This window comes from Hypomesus transpacificus, chromosome 23 (assembly GCF_021917145.1).
Source record: "Hypomesus transpacificus isolate Combined female chromosome 23, fHypTra1, whole genome shotgun sequence".
NCBI lineage: Eukaryota > Metazoa > Chordata > Actinopteri > Osmeriformes > Osmeridae > Hypomesus > Hypomesus transpacificus.
Window position 1 is genome coordinate 17,116,930 of NC_061082.1, and position 18,068 is coordinate 17,134,997.

Genomic DNA, 18,068 nt, shown 5'->3' on the forward strand with positions numbered 1-18,068 from the left:
TACTAAATCCTTAACATGGGATAGCTTACATAGGACGTACAGTAACAAAGAAAAAAATGAGTGTCACAAGCACACAATTGTCTTGAATCATCTTTAGTCCTTTAGTGCTTGTCTGCCACACACACACACACACACACACACACACACACACACACACACACACACACACACACACACACACACACACACACACACACACACACACACACACACACACACACACACACACACACACACACACACACACACACACACACACACACACACACACAGTAAGAAGAGACAGGAGCAGGGCTGCAGCGCAGTTTAATGCTATGAACGAAGGGAAGAAAAAATGGCACACACGGTACATTTCCAACACGCACGCGCGCACGCACACACACACGCACGCTCGATCCAGAACCCAAAAGAAGATGCACTTGAACCAAGACCAATCAACCGCAATAAATAAATATCATCTATTAAAAGGCTTCATGGCTCAACACTGAGGTGGATACAGAGGTCCACAGGTCACCTCTGCCCCACCTCACGTCCTATATTTCCATAACTATGTACACCTCAAACAAGCCCGATCTGGGCCTTGCAATTAATGCTACATAACGTTCACACCAGTCTGTCCTATGGGCTGAAAAGCAGCAGTTGATGGTGTCTGTTTTTCCCCCCATGGTGCTTCCTTGTCTTCCCTGTAATTCAGAACAGCTCATCCTCGTTGAGTTCTCAGGAGCTCTGTTTGTCCCTTCTGAGCTCCTGTCCTCCCTCGCCCCTCTAGCCTCCACGCGCTGCGGGCTCACAGCTGGCCTGAGATCAGTTTGGTTGGGGGGGGGGGGGGGGGGGCAAGGATGTCGCTATGGAGATGGGGAGGTGATGTTGCCATGGAGACTGGTTGGTGAGAGGGAGGCAAAACGAGGAGGATGGAATTGGGGATGGAGAATACGGATTACTCCTCCTCCTCCCCTCTTTCCTCCTCCGGGGGGCGTGTCTCTCTGCTGACCTCCTTCACCAGGAGCACACGGGGGAGGAGGAGCTCCAGGGCTCGGCGCCCCAGCGGGGCGGAGCTGAACCAGAGGGGGCGGTCCGGGCTGAAGGGCTCCTCTGGTTGAACGTAGAACAAATCAGAACTGGACCTCAGAGACTCCGGGCTGGGGGGAGAGAGTTGGCTGATTTATTTTAAAATCCATCAGGCTATTTGTATCACATACATTTTTGTAATTAACAATAGGAATATATATTTTTTCCCAGGAATTTTGTAATTAACAATAGGAGTATATCTATTTTCCCAGGAATTTAACACAGTTAACACATTAACCAAATAAATGTTAACTTGGTAATAGTGTGTCCAGCTAGCCATTTTCTTATTTAACCTTTATTTAACTAAGTGAGCCAATTGAGAACATATTCTCATTTGCAACGGCAACCTGGCCAATATGTGTCCTCATATTCCATCAGTCAACAGCTTGTTTCAGGATGTGAACAGCAATGAGATATAATCATTGGACATTGATGAAGAACAGAGCAGGGAGAGAGAGGATGGCTAGATAGCTGGAGGGATAAAGATATGTGCAGGGAGGGATGACTGACCACTTGGAGCGGTAGAGCTCATACAGCTGACACTCTTCCTTTCTGAGGGGACAGTGGGCAGGACTTCCCGAGGCGTCGTCCGGGTCGTTCTCCGGGGCTCCGCCCTCGTCTCCTCTCTTCCTCTTCTTGGACGCTGCTTGTACTGGAAACAGGAGGATCAAAGCATGAGCACCCCCTATGGGGGAGACCGGCACTGCAGGGGTGAGTGTGTGTGTGAGGCTTATCACACTCATGTATGGTAGGTGTGTGTGTGTGTGTGTGTACTCACGACTGTGCTCCTGGGCTCTGGAGGGCGTCCGGATGCAGACCGAGGTCTGCTGTGTGGTGGGGTCGGTGTGGTCTGGGGCGTACAGGCTGCTGAAGGACAGCCGCAGGTGTTCCTCAGGGGTGTGCAGGCCCAGGTACTTGGTGTTGAGGTAGACCAGGGAACGCAGCAGGGCTGGGGGACTGTGCTCCCCCAACACCTTGCAGCTCCACAAGCTCTGCTCCTCCACACGGCTCCAGCGGGAGCCTGAACACACCACACACACAGCTTGAGTCAAACAAGTAGACCATTCTCCAAATCGGAACCCCCAGTACCACAACTGTTCAATTAGAATAATCTTTTAGTCATTCAGATGTTATTGTTGCACTGTCGTTTAGCTATTTCTGTTGTTGCACCTGGTAGCTGAGATTTAGTACTGCACCATACAAACCGATCATTAACATTATTTTGGTGGCTAGACTCAATAATGCACTTCTGATCCTTGATTTTTATCTTTTAATAAAAAGGTCAAATGTTATGTAAAACACATAACCAGCAGCTAATCAGTAAGACTGACAGAGAACGTGCCATATTTGCAGGTCACACAGTCTCAGGTATGTAAATAAAAACGGCTTGATGTTCCACAAAGTTCAGACTGAGGGAGTCATAGAGACGGATGTCCCGCTAAACGCCTGGTGAATTCATAGGGATGAAACCATTTACCATCAGGCAGTATACTGGGCTTCCAGGCCTTCAGGACCTTGTTGAGCTCCTCTCCAAAGCTCTGGTAGCCGGGGTCACTGAACAGGTCGTCCTTTCTCCCGCGGTTCTGAAGGTGCTGCTCTCACACACACACACACACACACACAACTCTGCTTAGATCTCACATGTATAACATTACTAAGATATTAGCTGTGTGGCCAAGTGTCCTCATATTTCAATAGTCAACAGTTTTTTTCAGGATGTGAACAGCAATAAGGTATAATCATTGGACACATTAAAACACAGAACAAAAAAACTTTCACCTTTACTGTATCATCGGAAGTCACATGATCATGGAATTTGCCCATTTTGAAAATGTACTCCCCAAATGGGAGGAGCTAGGAGATGTGACAGGACGTGAGGACTGACCTGCTGGAGACCGAGGCAGAGGTAAAGGAGGCTGTCGGGGGCGTAGCGCTCTCCGTTGGGGCGGCGTACCTCGCTGACGAAGCGGGCCAGGGCCTGGTTGAGCTCCGGGACGCTCAGGGAGAGGAGACTGGACCGGGCCAGCGCTCCTGGAGGTGGAGGAATGAAGACATGGAGAGGTAAACACATGGAGAGATATGGAGACATGGAGAGGCGGCCATTACACCTACAGCCTGACAATCCCAAAGATGGTATGAACTCCCTGCAGCCCAGTCATACCCCTCCTTCCCCCTCCCCGCAGACTCACGTTTGGGGTTGTCCTTCCCGTTGCCGTTGCTAGACGGTTCCTTGGAGGCCAGCGCCCAACGCGTCCAGGCATTGAGGCCGTAGCGCGCCTTCAGGGGCAGCGAGCAGCACGCTGCCGGCGAGCCGCCTGGAGGGGGCGGGGACCGCGTCGACGCCTCGGCCTCGACCGCACGCCTCTTCAGTCCCTGAAACCAAAACCCATGTACAGTGAGACCAGGCCCATACGTTTAAGTGAGATCCACAGAAGCAAGTCATAGCTCTGGGTACATTTGAATATCTGTGCAATATTTAGTATCAGGATGTCAACAGCCGGGTCTGGGCCGGCGTCAGTGTGTCGCACCCGTGTCCGTGGGCGGGGTCCGGGGGTCTCCTTTTCAGCTGGAACACTGGGACCCTTCTCTTCCTTCATGCCGTCCTGCACGGCCTGCTGTCCCGACGCTGTAGGGACAGAGACAGGAACGCTTAGACCAGACTGAACAGAACCTACCGGAGCCGAGCCAGGTTAGACCAGGCTGTGTGGAGTGAGGGATGGTCGGTCCTAGTGGACCAAAGTAGATACCACTATAGTTGAGGTCTAGTTTTAAGCTTCATTTCTGGTACATTCCGAATCAGCAGTGTGTGTATGAATACCCTTCGCCCTTCTATTTCAGACAGGGCAGGCAGGCAGGCTAGAAATAACCCAGCAGGAGTGCTTATGTACTACTGTACTGTTATACAGATGCCATATGACCAGGTGGTGGTGACCAACCTCTTCACTATACCACACCAGGGTTCAGCATCAGGAGCAGCTGTATCTAGAGGGGGGGGGGGGTCGGCCAGGCAGCCAGAGGGATCCTCACCTAAAGGGAAGTCCTTCTCCAGGTCCAGGTCTGGTTCATACTTCTCCTGCTGCTCCTCCTCCTCCTTCTGCTGCTCCTCCTCCTCCTGCTGCTGCTCCTCCTCCTCCTGCTGCTCCTTCTGCTGCTCCTCCTCCTCCTGCTGCTCCTCCTCCTCCTGCTGCTGCTCCTCCTCCTGCTGCTGCTCCTCCTCCTCCTGCTGCTGCTCCTCCTGCTGCTGCTCCTGCTGCTCCTCACAGTTGCTGCTGTTGGAGCCTTCTTTCTTTCCTTCTCCTCCTCTCTCATTCTTCACCTTCACACACTTGACATCTGCAACACACCCAGTAACAGACTGCTGTTACAATCTGAAAGTCACCCAGTAACAGACGGCTGTTAGCAGTCTGAAATAGTCACCCAGTAACAAACAATTACAGCAGCACCTTCAGAGCATGGAAGGACAACAGGAAGCTGAGGAGAACCACTTCCTGTAGCTGGTTTCTGGTCTTCTGCTATCACATGGGCCATGGCGAGGAGGTCTGCCTCGCAGGCGTCAGAGGGCACCTCGTCCTTTAGCTCGGAAATGGTCTGGATGATTTGCTCCACGCCAGCCAGTGTGGTGGGCAGGAAGATAGGCACAGGTACCTGGGCAGAGGGGGGAGAGAGGGCATGAGAGATTGGCACAGTGCTCGGGAGGAGGGAGAGAGGGCATGACTGGCACAGTGCTCAGGAGGAGGGAGAGAGGGCATGAGAGGCACAGTGCTCAGAGGACATTGGTGGCTGCACACCAGCATGATCTAGAAGCAGATACAGCTCAGTAGTAGAGCATTTGACTAGATATAGATCTAGAGGTTCCAGGTTCAAATACCCCGGCGTATCAATTTAGATTAAAGCGTCTACTGAAGGAATACATTATAATCATCATCATCAAGTGAACCAACGCTAGACATCAGATATACAATTCTTAAGTTAGATTCTAGTGATTATATTCATCGAGTAGGTAATTTATATTGAGATTTGGATTCAACATTATTGTCTATTGTCTAGTTTCTCAAAAACTGGACCTAGCGGGCAGACGTTAAGTGACTCCCCAGGACTGAGGTTGGCTGTTGCTAGGCGCCGCATACCGGAACAGGGAGCGTGACAGGCGTGGGGGTGAGCTGGGCGTAGAGGTTCATGGGAACGGGGATGAAGACAGGCACAGGGATGGGCACCGGAATGTACTCCCTCTTAACGCCATCGTCTGCATCTGGAGAGACAGAGCACAGCACAGCACGAGGAATGATTCTTAGGTTTAACGGAACTTAGATTGGTTTGGGTTAGGGTTAGTTAATGGTCTCAAAGGCCTATGATATATGTGTGCCTTTACCATAGGCCTTTGAGATTATCATTATTTATGTCCTAATACCAGATGTTACTGGTTCCCCACAGCACCAACCCCCCCCCTACCTGTCTGCAGGTGTTTACTCTGCATGTGAGGCTTGCAGTAGGTGGCCTTGGTGAGGGTGAGAGGCTTGCAGAGGACCGCCTTGTTCTTCACGTCCTTCAGCATGCCCCCGCCTGCCGCGTACGACACCGGAGCCTGGTTCAGCATCTAGCAGGACGACACAGGGAGCGGGTCAGGGGGAGGAGTCCTGGCCTGGGTTCTACCACCTCAGGTGTTCTAATTTCAGGGTTCCAATTAGTGCCAATCCAATTCCAGTACTGCAAGTCATGTACCCGTTTTAAAACGTGTAAGATGTGTATCGAAAGAGAAGGAAACACTGGAGAGAAAGAAATGTTTTCATTCATGTCAATAGTGATGTAACAAAATATCCTGCCATTCTACATTGAAATCAGGTTTGAAAACTCACCGCCAGTTTGGTTCCTTGCGTTTGAATGCCGATCTCTGTCAAAGGAAAACATCAAATTCCATTAGTGAACTATTCATTGGCTATAGACCATAACCTTCTGACACACACACACACACACACACCCAGGCTGGTGTTTTCCGGGCCCTTCTGGGTTACCAGGATGGGCTGGTTCTGCTGACAGTAGAATCTCAGAAGACAGTGCTGGTCACAGAAGTGCTTCATCTCCGCCCGCCACTGAACTGCCTCTGTCAGGTTCCCCTGCACCTTGCAGCAGTCGCATCGCGCCGCCTAGTGGACACACGGGGAAACGCAGCCTCTCACACCTGTACCACAGCACCTTGTCCGCTGGACGAACAGAACCTGCTAACTTCTTTAGCAAGCTGGCTGACTAGTTTGCCAGCTCTCATCAACATTTGTCCAGGCCTATTGTGCATTTGAGCAGGCCTATTGAAATTCCAGGTCTAATTTGTGTCGATAAACCTACAATTTATCATGAATTTATAGTCACAACCACATCAGAAGTTTAGTCAAGTGAGGATCTAATCCTTCAGCAGCAGCATGTAGGTGTGAAGGGAGCGGGAGCTGACCTTGTGGTACCAGTCATGGAACTTCTTGGCACACGCCTCACTGCAGAGGTCCCTGGTGACCCCCCCCAGCGTGCGTGTGATGCCCCTCTTACACAGCTGGCTGCAGTGGTTACAGGACACACACTTCAGCCCCAGACGCTTGGTGAACTCCTGCTTGAACAGCAGCTTGCAGCCTGGGTTGGGAAGGAGGACATGGGAGGGAGTCAGACACCACTACTGTTAGGAATCTAACACGACAAGGTTCCACAACGTGGCACTGACAAGCCTGCAATAAAAAGGGGCAACTGAACTGATGTGTAGGATGACGAAAGTACACCATCTAGTGGCAGCAAAGAACATGTCATGAATGAAAGTGGACCAATCCATCTGTGTGTGATGTCGATTTGGGGGCGATGGTAGAATCACACTCCCACACCACGTTTCTCACCCTCCACCCCACCCCTTCAACCCCCCCTCCCCCACAAGCCCACTGCTCCCCCCTCTCCCTCCCTCACCCACCCTCGCTGCAGAAGGGTCTTTTGACCCCGGAGAACTGGACCGTTTCGTGCAGGGTCTTCTCCTCCTGGCAGTGGTGGCAGAAGGTGACGATGCAGTGCAGCTTCTTGTAGTCCTCACAGCACACCTTGCTGCAGAACTGGTACACCTTGTCCTGCACACAGCAACACACCCGTCACGTCATCACGCAGCCTCTTCAACAGCGCACGCAGGCACACGTTCACTAGCAGAGGAGGGATTATGCTTAGGGGTAAAATGGTCAGTGGATTTACCTCCCACTCCAGGGTCTCTGGCTTCAGGCTAAAGGACCCACGACAGTAGTTACACTTGAGCTGGATGCTGTTGGTGGTCGAGAGGAGGGCCTGTCCGTTAGTGCTCGTCTGAATGGTTGCATTCTGAGAGAGCGAGAGAGAGCGAGAGAGAGAGAGCGAGAGAGGTAGCAAGAGAGGTCAGGAGAAAGTCAAGTTATGATCTCTAGGCCCTGATTCTAGAATGGTCTTTGTTCTACAAGTGCCTGGTTCTAGAATGGTCTTAGTTTTACAAGGTCCTGGTCTGAGGCTGTACCTGGAACTTGGTGACACATTGAGAGCTGCAGAAGCTGAGGACGTTCCCCTCTGGCAGCGTGGCCTGGTACTGGGGCAACGAGCTCCTCTTACAGAAGTGACACGTGGGCTCCGAGTCTGCACACGGTGGGGGCCCAGACACAACGTCAGAAACACACCATGCCTCAGAAACGCTCCAAACATTAAAAACACTCCAAACGGACACACCTTACATGAACTTCTCTCTCTCTCTCCCACACACATACAGCAGTACCCAACACAGAGTTGCACACGCAAAGTAAATACCATTTCCACTGAGGTGGGTGCTGAGTGGGACCCCAGCTGCAGACTCACTGAGGATGGTGGTGACAGGGGCCACCTTGGACTTGTTCATGCAGGCAGAGGAGCAGTAGGTCTCCATGGAGCCACTGGGGCCCAGCCCCTGGGTCACCTCCCCGGTCTTGATGATGGTCTTACAGCTGCTACAGCTGGCCAGCTTACTGTGAGCCTGCTCACACACAGGGGCATGCACTGAGATGGAGGAAGACACAACCTCATCTTAAGGGCCCGTGTCTGGCCAGGTAACTCTGCTACACCTGCAGTTAGTCTGGTCTACATCACTGATGTGCATTCTCTTTGCCCTTCTGGTTACCAATGGGCATTCTCTTTTTTTCTTGTTGCTTTGTATCATCGAACAACTAGTCTGATGATTTAACCATTTGTACAAGGAGAAAGCAGAGGAGACGTAACAGCCTATCTCATGTCACCTTATTTGTTAGCAGTGTTACATTTACATTTAGCAGACACTCTTAACCAGCGCAATTTACAGTAAGTACAGGGACATTCCCCCAAGGCAAGTAGGGTGAAGTGGCCTTGTCCAAGGACACAACGTCATTTGGCACGTCCGGGAATTGAACTGGCAATCTTCAGATTACTAGCCGGATTCCCTAACCGTTCAGCCACCTGACTGGTGGCATTGTGATGCCACCTGTTTGCTATAGGGGCCAATGTGGCTGCAGATGAAAATGCTACCCAGCCACAGCTTTTTTTAGAAGCCAATTCAATGACTAAATGATTCCAACATTCTAATGTGGATATGTTTCCTCTTTATGTAGGCTAATCTTTACAGTCTTTGCCAAAAAGTAGGCTAACCATATAACCCCCTATCTGCATTTTCGCTTGAGGGATATTGTTAGAATTGGGTAATCAACCAAAATGTTACGTGAGCACTCAAATATTTAAATTAACGCCCATCCCCAGCCCTGGACTGTCCCTGTACATCTACTAGAACTATGACAGGGCCCTGGTTACCTGCTTGAAGTCCTTGACACAGTTTTGGCAGCAGAAGCGTTTGCTCTGTCCGTCGACCAGCAGGAAGTGGTTTGCGGAAGCGCGGCTGGGCAGGTAATCGCCACACTGCTCGCAGCAGTTCATGATGAGCCCGTTGGCCATGCGGTAGCGGTTGAAGCAGGAGTCGCTGCAGATCTTGTGCGTGACGTTCTTGAAGCTCACCTCGTGACGGATCTGTGTTTGGAAGGACAAACACAGGTGTGTGTAAGGAGGGGGGGGGTCATATTATAGCATATATATTATGCTCAGGATAGAAAGCTAGGAAACAGACAAATGTAGACATTGGGTGAGATATAGCTGCTGTTGAGTTGGCATCCGTATAAATGATCCATTGTGCGATAGAAAAACAACCCTGTCTGGTGCAAACTGTTCTCCATTCAGTAACCATGGACACCAGCCTGAAGGCTTGGATGAGAAACCGGGCCTTGGGCAGCCATACTGGAAAGGGGAGAGGAGAAGACAAAGAGACAGATAGAGGAAGAGAGAAAGAGAAATACTACGTATCAGACTGACCTCAGTAAGCTTGCTACAGACGGTGCACTTTGTTTTGATGGCAGACTTGGGTGGGTTCTGCTTGTTCTCGTAGGCCCCCAGGCAACCAGTACTGCAGAACTCCTGGAAGGACTCACTGGAGTCCACCTGGGCCACGATGGTGCCCTTCATGGTGGTGATGTCTCTGGAACACAAACATGGGGAAAACAAATATATATATTGAATGCATGTACCACATCTGTTTCCCATTGGTCATTTAGACATCCATCATCACCATCTTACTTCTTGCACATGGTGCAGCTCTTCTTGGGGGCGGGCTTGTGTGAGAAGGCGGAGAGGCAGGTGGTGGAGCAGAACAGGTGTGTGGAGCCTTTGCGCTGGTAGGCCGTCTGGCCTTTCCTCAGAGGCTTCTTGCAGTTGGCGCAGGTTACCTTGACGACGCGGGGCTGTGAGCCCGAGGGGGCGGGGCCGGGGGGCTTAGGCAGCGAGGCGGCCGGGGAGGCGGAGTCCACACCCGTCTGTTTTTGGTTCCGTGGAAACGTGGCGGACTGGGAGATCCAGGAATCTGAAGAGGAGAACATGCACACCGTAACTAGCTTGTACTGGTCAGATGACCTTGTATAGAGGAGGTCAGGCTCACTAGCACAGGCAGGATTCAGGCAAACTAGCACAGTGGAGATCAGGCTAACTAGCACAGTGGAGATCATGGGAGGTCAGGACACCTAGCACAGGGGAGATCACACAAACTAGCACTGGGGAGGTCAGGCTAACTAGCACAGAGGAAAATCAGGCTACCTAGCAGAGGAAAGATTAGGCTGACGAGCACAAGGAAGGTCAGGCAACTGACACTATAGACTAGTATGGATAGAAAGTGTGGGAGTACAGGAGGGAGTGTGTGTGAAGGCAGGTATATGTATAGGCAGGTGTGTATAGTGCCAGGCCTCTGAAGTGTTCATGTGTATGTAAACATTTGTCTGTGTGTGTATAGTACCAGGCCTCTCTCACTGTGAATGTATCACCAGGCCTCTGACGTGCCCCTGTGTGTGTGTGTGTGTGTGCAGTACCAGGTCTCTGGTGCGTTCCGGTCTCTCCGTTCTGTACGGGCTGGTTGGCAGTGCCAGCGCGGCCGGGGTTGAAGGAGGCAGGACTGCGTGCCCCGGCTCCCTCGGTGCTCAGGCTGAAGGTGCTGCTTATCTGCAGGCCGTTCTCCAGCCCTTCCCCCGCAGCCTGCAGCGACGTCACGCTGGTGATCCTCAGGTTCATGTCCCCCTCTGCCTCGGGGGCCGGCGCCGTGGTTACGCTTCCCTCGGCGGGGGTGGGCCCCAGCGTGGTGACGCTGGCGATCTTGATCTCAGAGTCTGGCTCCGTGCTGCTGAGGAGGCCTGCAGTACCTCCCTCCGCCAGGCCTGCCGGGGTGGGCTCTACTGAGGCAGACGAGTCTCTGTGCCCAGGGTCTTCCTCGTCATCGATGACAATGGGCTCTGTGGGGGCCTTGGGGGCTGCATTAGAGGGGCTGGGTGAAGCCGCTGTCGCTGTGGTGGTTTCCATGGTATCCGTTCTCGTGGCAGCGGGTTGAGTGGAGTCTGCGATTACGAGGACGGGGGCGTCAGATGGCGTGGGCGTGGCCACAGGAGAGGTGGGGGCCTCCTCCACCAGCACAACGTCGTCGTCGTTGTCCGACACGGCCCGGGGGGTTTCCCCTGTTGCTGTGGCAACCGTTTCCTGGGCTCCATCAAGGGGTGTGGTCTGCTCTGAGAAGGGGGTGGCCTCCATGGGCTCCTCCTCCAGAGAGGGCCTGGGCTCCGACTCCCCATCCATCTCTTACGCTACCACCTGTTGCGCACAAAACACACGTTGGTGAGCAGGGTCTAGGTCTGGCTGTCAGCCAACAGCAGCCTCCACTCTCCTGCTCGACTTCACTCTTCCAGTGCCCTCTCTAATGCTGCCTTGTTTCCAGGTGACACTATAGACAGCGCAGAGGCCACACCTGATGAGCACCCGCTGCCTATAGGAGAGCCAGGCACCGTAGGCATAGGTGTGCTAGAGGTCTGCAGTACCACCAACTAACCTGTGGGTGTGCTGTGTCCAACCCACTTCTCTTTGCTACTTCCTACTCTGGAGGTTCTCATTTACCTTTGTTCCTCAACGCAGCACCTTACACCCTTTTCCTCATACACCTATCCTCTTTCCCCTCACACCAATCCTCTCCTCCACCCACCCACAAACACTATTCTCTCTTCTCCTCACCCATCTTTTTCTTCTCGCCACACTTTATCTTTTCACCTCACACATCCATCGTCGCTTTTCCGCACAAACAATCTTGTCTTTTCACACACAACCACCTACCTATTTCTTCTCCTCACATGCCTAGCCTCTCTCTCTCTCTCTTCTCCTCACACACACTACACTGCTTCCTCCTCACACATCCTCCTCACATGCAATCCTTTCTTCTCACCCCCACACCTATATCCTCTCCTTACACACCTATCCCCTCTTCTGTCTTTGTCTCTCTTCCACTCCTCCCCCTATATTAACTACAGCAGCTCAGTTGCTCCTGGCAGCAGTAGCTCCTGCTACTGTGGTTGCCGTAGTGATGTAGCGCTCGCACACACACACACACACACACACACACACACACACACACACACACACACACACACACACACACACACACACACACACACACACACACACACACACACACACACACACACACACACCACAACCATGGGGACTTGTTCTCAGAGGGTAGACAGATATCAAGCCATGTCCAGACTCCAGAGTACGAAGACAGAACATGATGTCAAATGTAAGCAGATATGAATTATTGGATGGTCAGAACTGCTCTAGCTGGAAAACGACCACTGATGATCAGCGTCCCTCCTGGAGATGCACCGTCATACACCAGATACCTGCAGCATGTATACTAGACAAATCCCACATACACCTGCAGCATGTATACTAGACACATTCCACATATACCAGACACCTGCAGCATGTATACTAGACACATTCCACATACACCAAACACCTGCAGCATGTATACTAGACACATTCCACATACACCAGACACCTGCAGCATGTATACTAGACACATTCCACATACACCTGCAGCATTTATACTAGACAGCTTCAGCCTATTATATATATACACACACACACATACACACCTGCAGCGCATCTAGAAACCTTCAGCATTTACACTTTTACATCCTAGATGCAACATGCACTGTTATACTCAAGATAACAACAAACACTGTTATTCACAATGTACAGAAAGTCTCTGTGCTTGTCACTGAAGTGTGTAACAGCACGTCTATGGGAGTACAGCTGAATGGAAACTCTGTTGTCCGCATTCAGAGGAAACTCAAAAGAAATCTCAAAACCCTAGGAGCCATCTTGGCCTAAACCAGGAGCAGTGTCTCAGCATCATCGGAGCCATCTTGGCTCAAACCAGTAGCAGTAGCTCTCAGCATTATGGGAGCCATCTTGGCTAAAACCAGTCCATAGCTTAGCATCATGGGAGGCTTATTGACTCAAACCAGGACAGTCTCTTAGAATTTTTGGAGCAATACAGTAGGCCCCATCCTTTTTCCACAATTCTTTGAGGGGCGACATGGCTCAGTACAAATAGTGTGCCAGAGCTAACTGAGGACACCAGGGAACTACCACTGCTGTGACTCACGCCATAGATGACGAATGCTAAATTGTCTCATTAACCTACGGGGAACAGTAGAGTATGCTAGGGGTGGGCGGTATACCGGTATGAACGCGAATACCGGTATTGCGTTGTGCCATGATATGGATTTTGCCATATCCTGGATATCACGATATAAATGTATTAGTAAAGTGTTTTGTGTTTGATACTGCCCAGTGGGCTAGTTCAAATTTGTATCTTTTACAAAAAAAACATGCAGCATGGACGCTGCAAGCATTGTGCCAGCCAATAAAAGTCAACAAACAAGCTAGCGCAACTCCAGAGGAAGCAAACATTCATATGAGTAAACTGCTTTTGTTGGCAAGTGTAAGCAAGCGTTAATGATGTCTGAAAATAATGCCAGTGGGGTTGATTTGCCAGACAAAGAAGAATTGGTTAAAAAAAATGCCTCTGTCGTTTGGAAATGATTTGGTTTCAAGTTATCCGACATCGACCAGTAGCCTACTCTGTAAGTTGTGTCGTCAGATTGTGCTAGCCAAAGTTGGAAACACTAGCAATCTCTTTCACCACCTGAAAGCCATGCATGTGCGCGAAAATGAATCTACCAGAACGCGTTTGACAAATCCAATGCCAGGTTGGTTAGAATTGTGAAATGTATGTTTATTGTAGGCCAACAGAATCGAGTATTCAGCCATGCAATAATTGTTTATAGTTAGAGCTAACTTTACCATTTAACAGTTTTTTTGCGATCCCATAAACGTAGGCTACTGTTGAACGCGTAGGCTACTGAGAAGTCAATCGTCCGTGGCAATTAAACGCTGCAAAAGTTTTAAAATTCACGTGACAGTGACACACCGGTACCCAATCCAAATCCGTCCGAGTAAGGTAGATTAGCCGCTGCAGTGCGGATTGCATTGTCATGACATTTTAAGAATAACTAATATATCGTGATAAATACCGATACCGTCAGTGCTTACGAATTATACAGTGATAAACATTTTAGGCCATACCGCCCAGCCCTAGAGTATGCTACTGTTCACAGTATATTTTACAAACCGTAACCAATAACATCCTGTTAGCAACACTTTATTTTGTAAAGGCCTAGGCAACTGAATTATGTTCAGCTACTCATGCAGTTAATGCATTCCTTACAACCAGGCATGTTGATCAGCTAAAGTCTGTACAACAGCAAAATCTGAAGATTTCATAACCTATGAAATCTATACAATTTCAACATCATATTGCTTAATAAAGGCAAGAAACTGTCTTCTTAACACGGTTTCCGCCATGTTGAGCTGCACTAGGTGATATAGCCATGGATCTCACAATAAATAAATGGTCACAGCATTAGCATTAGCCGCCAACGGGCAATGCAGTAGAGGCTTAAAGCTGCAATATGTAACATTATAAAATGCATTCTATGAGAAACGGCGTCCCCAATTCTTGTCTGAATCCATGGTTTCCTCCAGCTCAAATTTGATTAACAGTCAGTTTCACAAAATGTACCTAGGCAGAAGGCAAGCCTAGCTGAAGCAGATTGGCTGGAACATTACTGGTAGGAAAGTAGAGGGCCGCTTAAAATTTTGAAATTGACATTCCACTGGCTCTGAGCAGTCGGTATTGCTAAACAATTCTCTGAGGGCTTAGCTTACATGTTTATAGAGGACAAACTTATTTTTTTAACGCTTACCTACTCTACCTTTAAAGGCTGGTTATAGTTTTGGGTTATGATTAGCAATGGAACCCAACCAGAATCCCTATCCACACAATACATCATACAGGTCCATAACACATTATTGCCACCATAAACCAAGTCCAAGTTCAAACAGGGCTAAGCAGACTCACTGATGCACCAAGGAAAAAATAGCCTTCAGACTGCAATGCAGCCCCATGAAGCAGACTGCATTCACGTGGACGAGGGATGGGGGCTCCAACTAAAGGGCTTGGATGTTGCAACCTTCCTCCAAGCACCGCCTGTACCATCACAGGTGACGCCCCGCAATGAGAGATTCGATCTGAACACCGCTGGACCACACCGCCAATATGCAGCCTACTCTTAACATCACACGCCTCCGTCTGAGTCTGTACGGTGTCCAAATTCTGATGTATTGGTGAAAGTAGCCGAAATGGGCAACAGCCACCTCGCAATAATGTTGGGTCATTTGGGGGGGGGGGGGGGGGGTGACGGTCTTAATTACATCATACCTGACCACATATCCCGTGCGCATGTCATCCTACCCGCGGTAGATAAAGCGTTAAAAACGGTAGACTGGTATTCTCCACCGTATCACCATCCGGTAATGTTATGTAATGCTTAGGAAACTGTTTGTACTATGCGCAATGAAGCATCTTCTGACCAACCAGCTGATGTAAAATATTGCTCATTACAGCCGCCACACTGCGAATTGAAAAACCCTCCTCTATTTAAAGCCCTGTGACTAGTTTATTCGATCCAACAGCTGATCGCCGCATTATAAGCACTGGCTGTGGAAACATGAAAAAGCCTACCACATTTGGCCCTGGTAGGCTAACTATCCCCATACCGTGCCCTTGACTACACACAGGGGTAGGACCTCTGTTTCAACGAGGACCAAAGCTCCACACTGTCAAGGCAACCGGATAACCTCGTTTGTCACCCGCCCTTGTCGAAGCACTTTTACTCACACAACTCAAAAGATAATTAAACTCGCATAGACAAAACTTTAAATTGATAAGGACCAATGACAAATTATGGTTACCTGGTCAGCCCTTACAACTGCAGGAAGGGGGGTCAGACAGCCAACTTGAGAAACACAAATGTGCAGTTCAGAGTGTTCCGTTCCCACCCCTGGCCTTCTTCGCGCACACAGACAGTGGATTAGCGGCGAATCAAGAGGAGAGCCAGCGACTGCGCCATTGCATTGTTAATACAGAAAATTGATCTAAAGTTATTTGTATACATTCGTTGTAAAAGACGAATAGCAAACCCATAGTCACATCATAAAATGAGGTAGCTAGCTAACTGTTAGCTTAATTGTAAACAGTCTGCGTTGTGTGTTGGCTAGTTCCTCCCAATCCTCTGAGAAATGGCTGTTATTAGGTTTACACAAACCAATAAATACAAAACAGCCTGAAAATCCGAACAAATATATCATTGTTGTGATACCTGTGTAACGTTAACGTTTAATTGGAAAGTTACCCCAGAGAGACCACCCTGGGCAATCAGAGAAAATGCACGTGGCAACCCGAGGGGGCGCTACACGTTACACATCAAACCAACTGCCCCGGTTGTGTGTTGTTATGAGAGGAAACGGATCGTAAACATCCTCTGAAATCAGCAAAAGCCCACTGTAGAATGGTAAACTCATCCGGGGTGCTAACATAACATTTTCAAATCGGACTCCGATTTGCCCCCCTTACGTCAGAAAGAAGCACTGCCTCACGTCCGCCATTAGAGAGCGAGCTAAACAATACGTGGGAGCAGTGGCAATACTACCCTGCCACGGCGGAGAGGGGGAGAAAATCTCAGAAGGGGTACAAATTAACTGTTAATTCGTTACAAAATGAGACTTTCAAACGTTCCACAAGCCTCAAGGTAGTCCTTAGACAGGAATCTGAATCCCTGGATAGTTGTTGAAAGTTTGAAGAATAAACCGTAAAAATTGGAATAAAATGTGTCTGAAATTCTTACCGGAGTAAAGGCTTGAAACGATATAGCGCCACTTTTGTGCCTTGCCTTCACACTAATCCGGTGAACGCATGCGCCTGAACGTCAACGTTCTTGTCGGCGCGTGGGAGGATACTGCCAACGGGATCCTTTTCGTTTTCCTTCGTCGCGCAAGCGCACATTGTTCAATCAAGAGCGGTGCGGTTAACAACTAAATTGACCCCAAATATATTATCTACGTAACCAATAACTTTTTTTTTTTCTTCCGTGTTACCATAAAGCATTTCTAATAACTAAATCCACAATGACTGGGCATTTTACTACGGCAGCTAGGGCTGTTTGTTGAACCGTAATATGTGGTCGCATGAACCACATTGTTAAGATCCAATCAGCATTCAGCTTTTCTACGTTGAAAGAGGTTAGGTTACGTTCAGGCTTCAACACAAACATCTATGGTGGTTGGACCACAAAATTGTTCAGTGAAAGAAGAAAACGGTATTCCATGTGAAGATAACATTAATCCGTAATATGGTCATGATGAATTATATAAACGTTTGCGCATCCCATTTTGTAGCCTGTTTTATTTGAAACGATACGATATGAAACGATATAAATTCTCGGAACACAAGGATCCAAACAGTTATTGCACGACCACAGTGGACGACGTTTATTATTTTTAGATATTTACCTGTTTGAGCAACTCTCAGAGGACAAGGCAAGGTGGAACTGATATGTTGCGAGCAAGAGAGAGCACGGACAGTAGCCTAGTAAAAGTAAAATACACATTAAACTACAGGGTGGCTTAATATGGCGGATCAGGTGCGCTATCATCAGATACATGTGATTTTGACTGAAGCAATGGGTTTTTATGTTTTATCAGACACCAACCAGCTGCTGTTCAGTCTACATTTGAAAACTTACCGAATTATGACGAAGCATATGGGTGTTACTTGCAAATGAAGTTGACGAATTCTACGACGACATCAATCAGAGCTCTGTCTGTCCCTGGTTTGAGTGTTGATTCGAATCCGCCTGGTTTGACCTAATTTTGCCCCTTTATAATAATCTCCAAAATGCAAAACTGGCCCTAGACTGCGAGGCATGTCCATCCACAGCCTTAAGTTTGACTCCGCCAAGCGGTGAAATAACACATTACAAATAACTGTGGAATTGGTAGAGGATGCGTGCAGGGCATATACATGTACACATGTCACTGCATGGCTGATCACAGTCTTCATGAGGTTCAGTTTGCAATAATATACACAGGGCTGTATCACTTAAGGTGAATTATCAGATCAAATCTGGTTGATTTAATGCAGTGCAATGTCCAACAGGTGCAGGTATTTTTTTATTTTTTTATGTCTTACTAGTATGGCT

At 49.1% G+C, this 18,068-nt stretch overlaps 1 protein-coding gene across 2 annotated transcripts; it reads right to left on the minus strand.

The window, feature by feature from the left end:
• Positions 1 to 214: 214 nt before the first annotated feature.
• On the minus strand, positions 215 to 16,830 carry zmym2 (zinc finger, MYM-type 2). 2 transcript variants are annotated; one of them, XM_047046870.1, is made up of 23 exons: positions 16,716 to 16,830; positions 10,452 to 11,220; positions 9,670 to 9,952; positions 9,409 to 9,571; positions 8,857 to 9,069; positions 7,900 to 8,053; positions 7,568 to 7,683; positions 7,276 to 7,398; positions 7,007 to 7,157; positions 6,509 to 6,681; positions 6,044 to 6,209; positions 5,922 to 5,956; positions 5,518 to 5,662; positions 5,196 to 5,317; positions 4,512 to 4,713; positions 4,096 to 4,401; positions 3,597 to 3,694; positions 3,258 to 3,441; positions 2,954 to 3,099; positions 2,546 to 2,660; positions 1,847 to 2,089; positions 1,579 to 1,720; positions 215 to 1,139 (listed from the first exon to the last, which is right to left on the minus strand). In XM_047046870.1, the coding sequence occupies exons 2-23, from the start codon at positions 11,203 to 11,205 to the stop codon at positions 938 to 940; spliced, it is 4,236 nt and encodes a 1,411-aa protein (XP_046902826.1). In that variant the 5' UTR covers positions 11,206 to 11,220; positions 16,716 to 16,830; the 3' UTR covers positions 215 to 937. The 2 variants fall into 2 exon arrangements, with proteins under 2 accessions (XP_046902826.1, XP_046902825.1); XM_047046869.1 differs by having other exon boundaries at positions 7,852 to 8,053.
• Between the last annotated feature and the right edge of the window lie 1,238 nt (positions 16,831 to 18,068).

Bases quoted from the DNA above. Each gene is read 5' to 3' on its own strand.
- zmym2 (XM_047046869.1), bottom strand. From the start codon at position 11,205: ATGGATGGGGAGTCGGAGCCCAGGCCCTCTCTGGAGGAGGAGCCCATG. The intron at 9,572-9,669 runs GTAAGATGGTGA...TTTGTGTTCCAG, and splicing joins AGCTGCACCATGTGCAAGAA to AGACATCACCACCATGAAGG. The intron at 4,402-4,511 runs GTGCTGCTGTAA...GGTGTGTTGCAG, and splicing joins TGTCCTTCCATGCTCTGAAG to ATGTCAAGTGTGTGAAGGTG.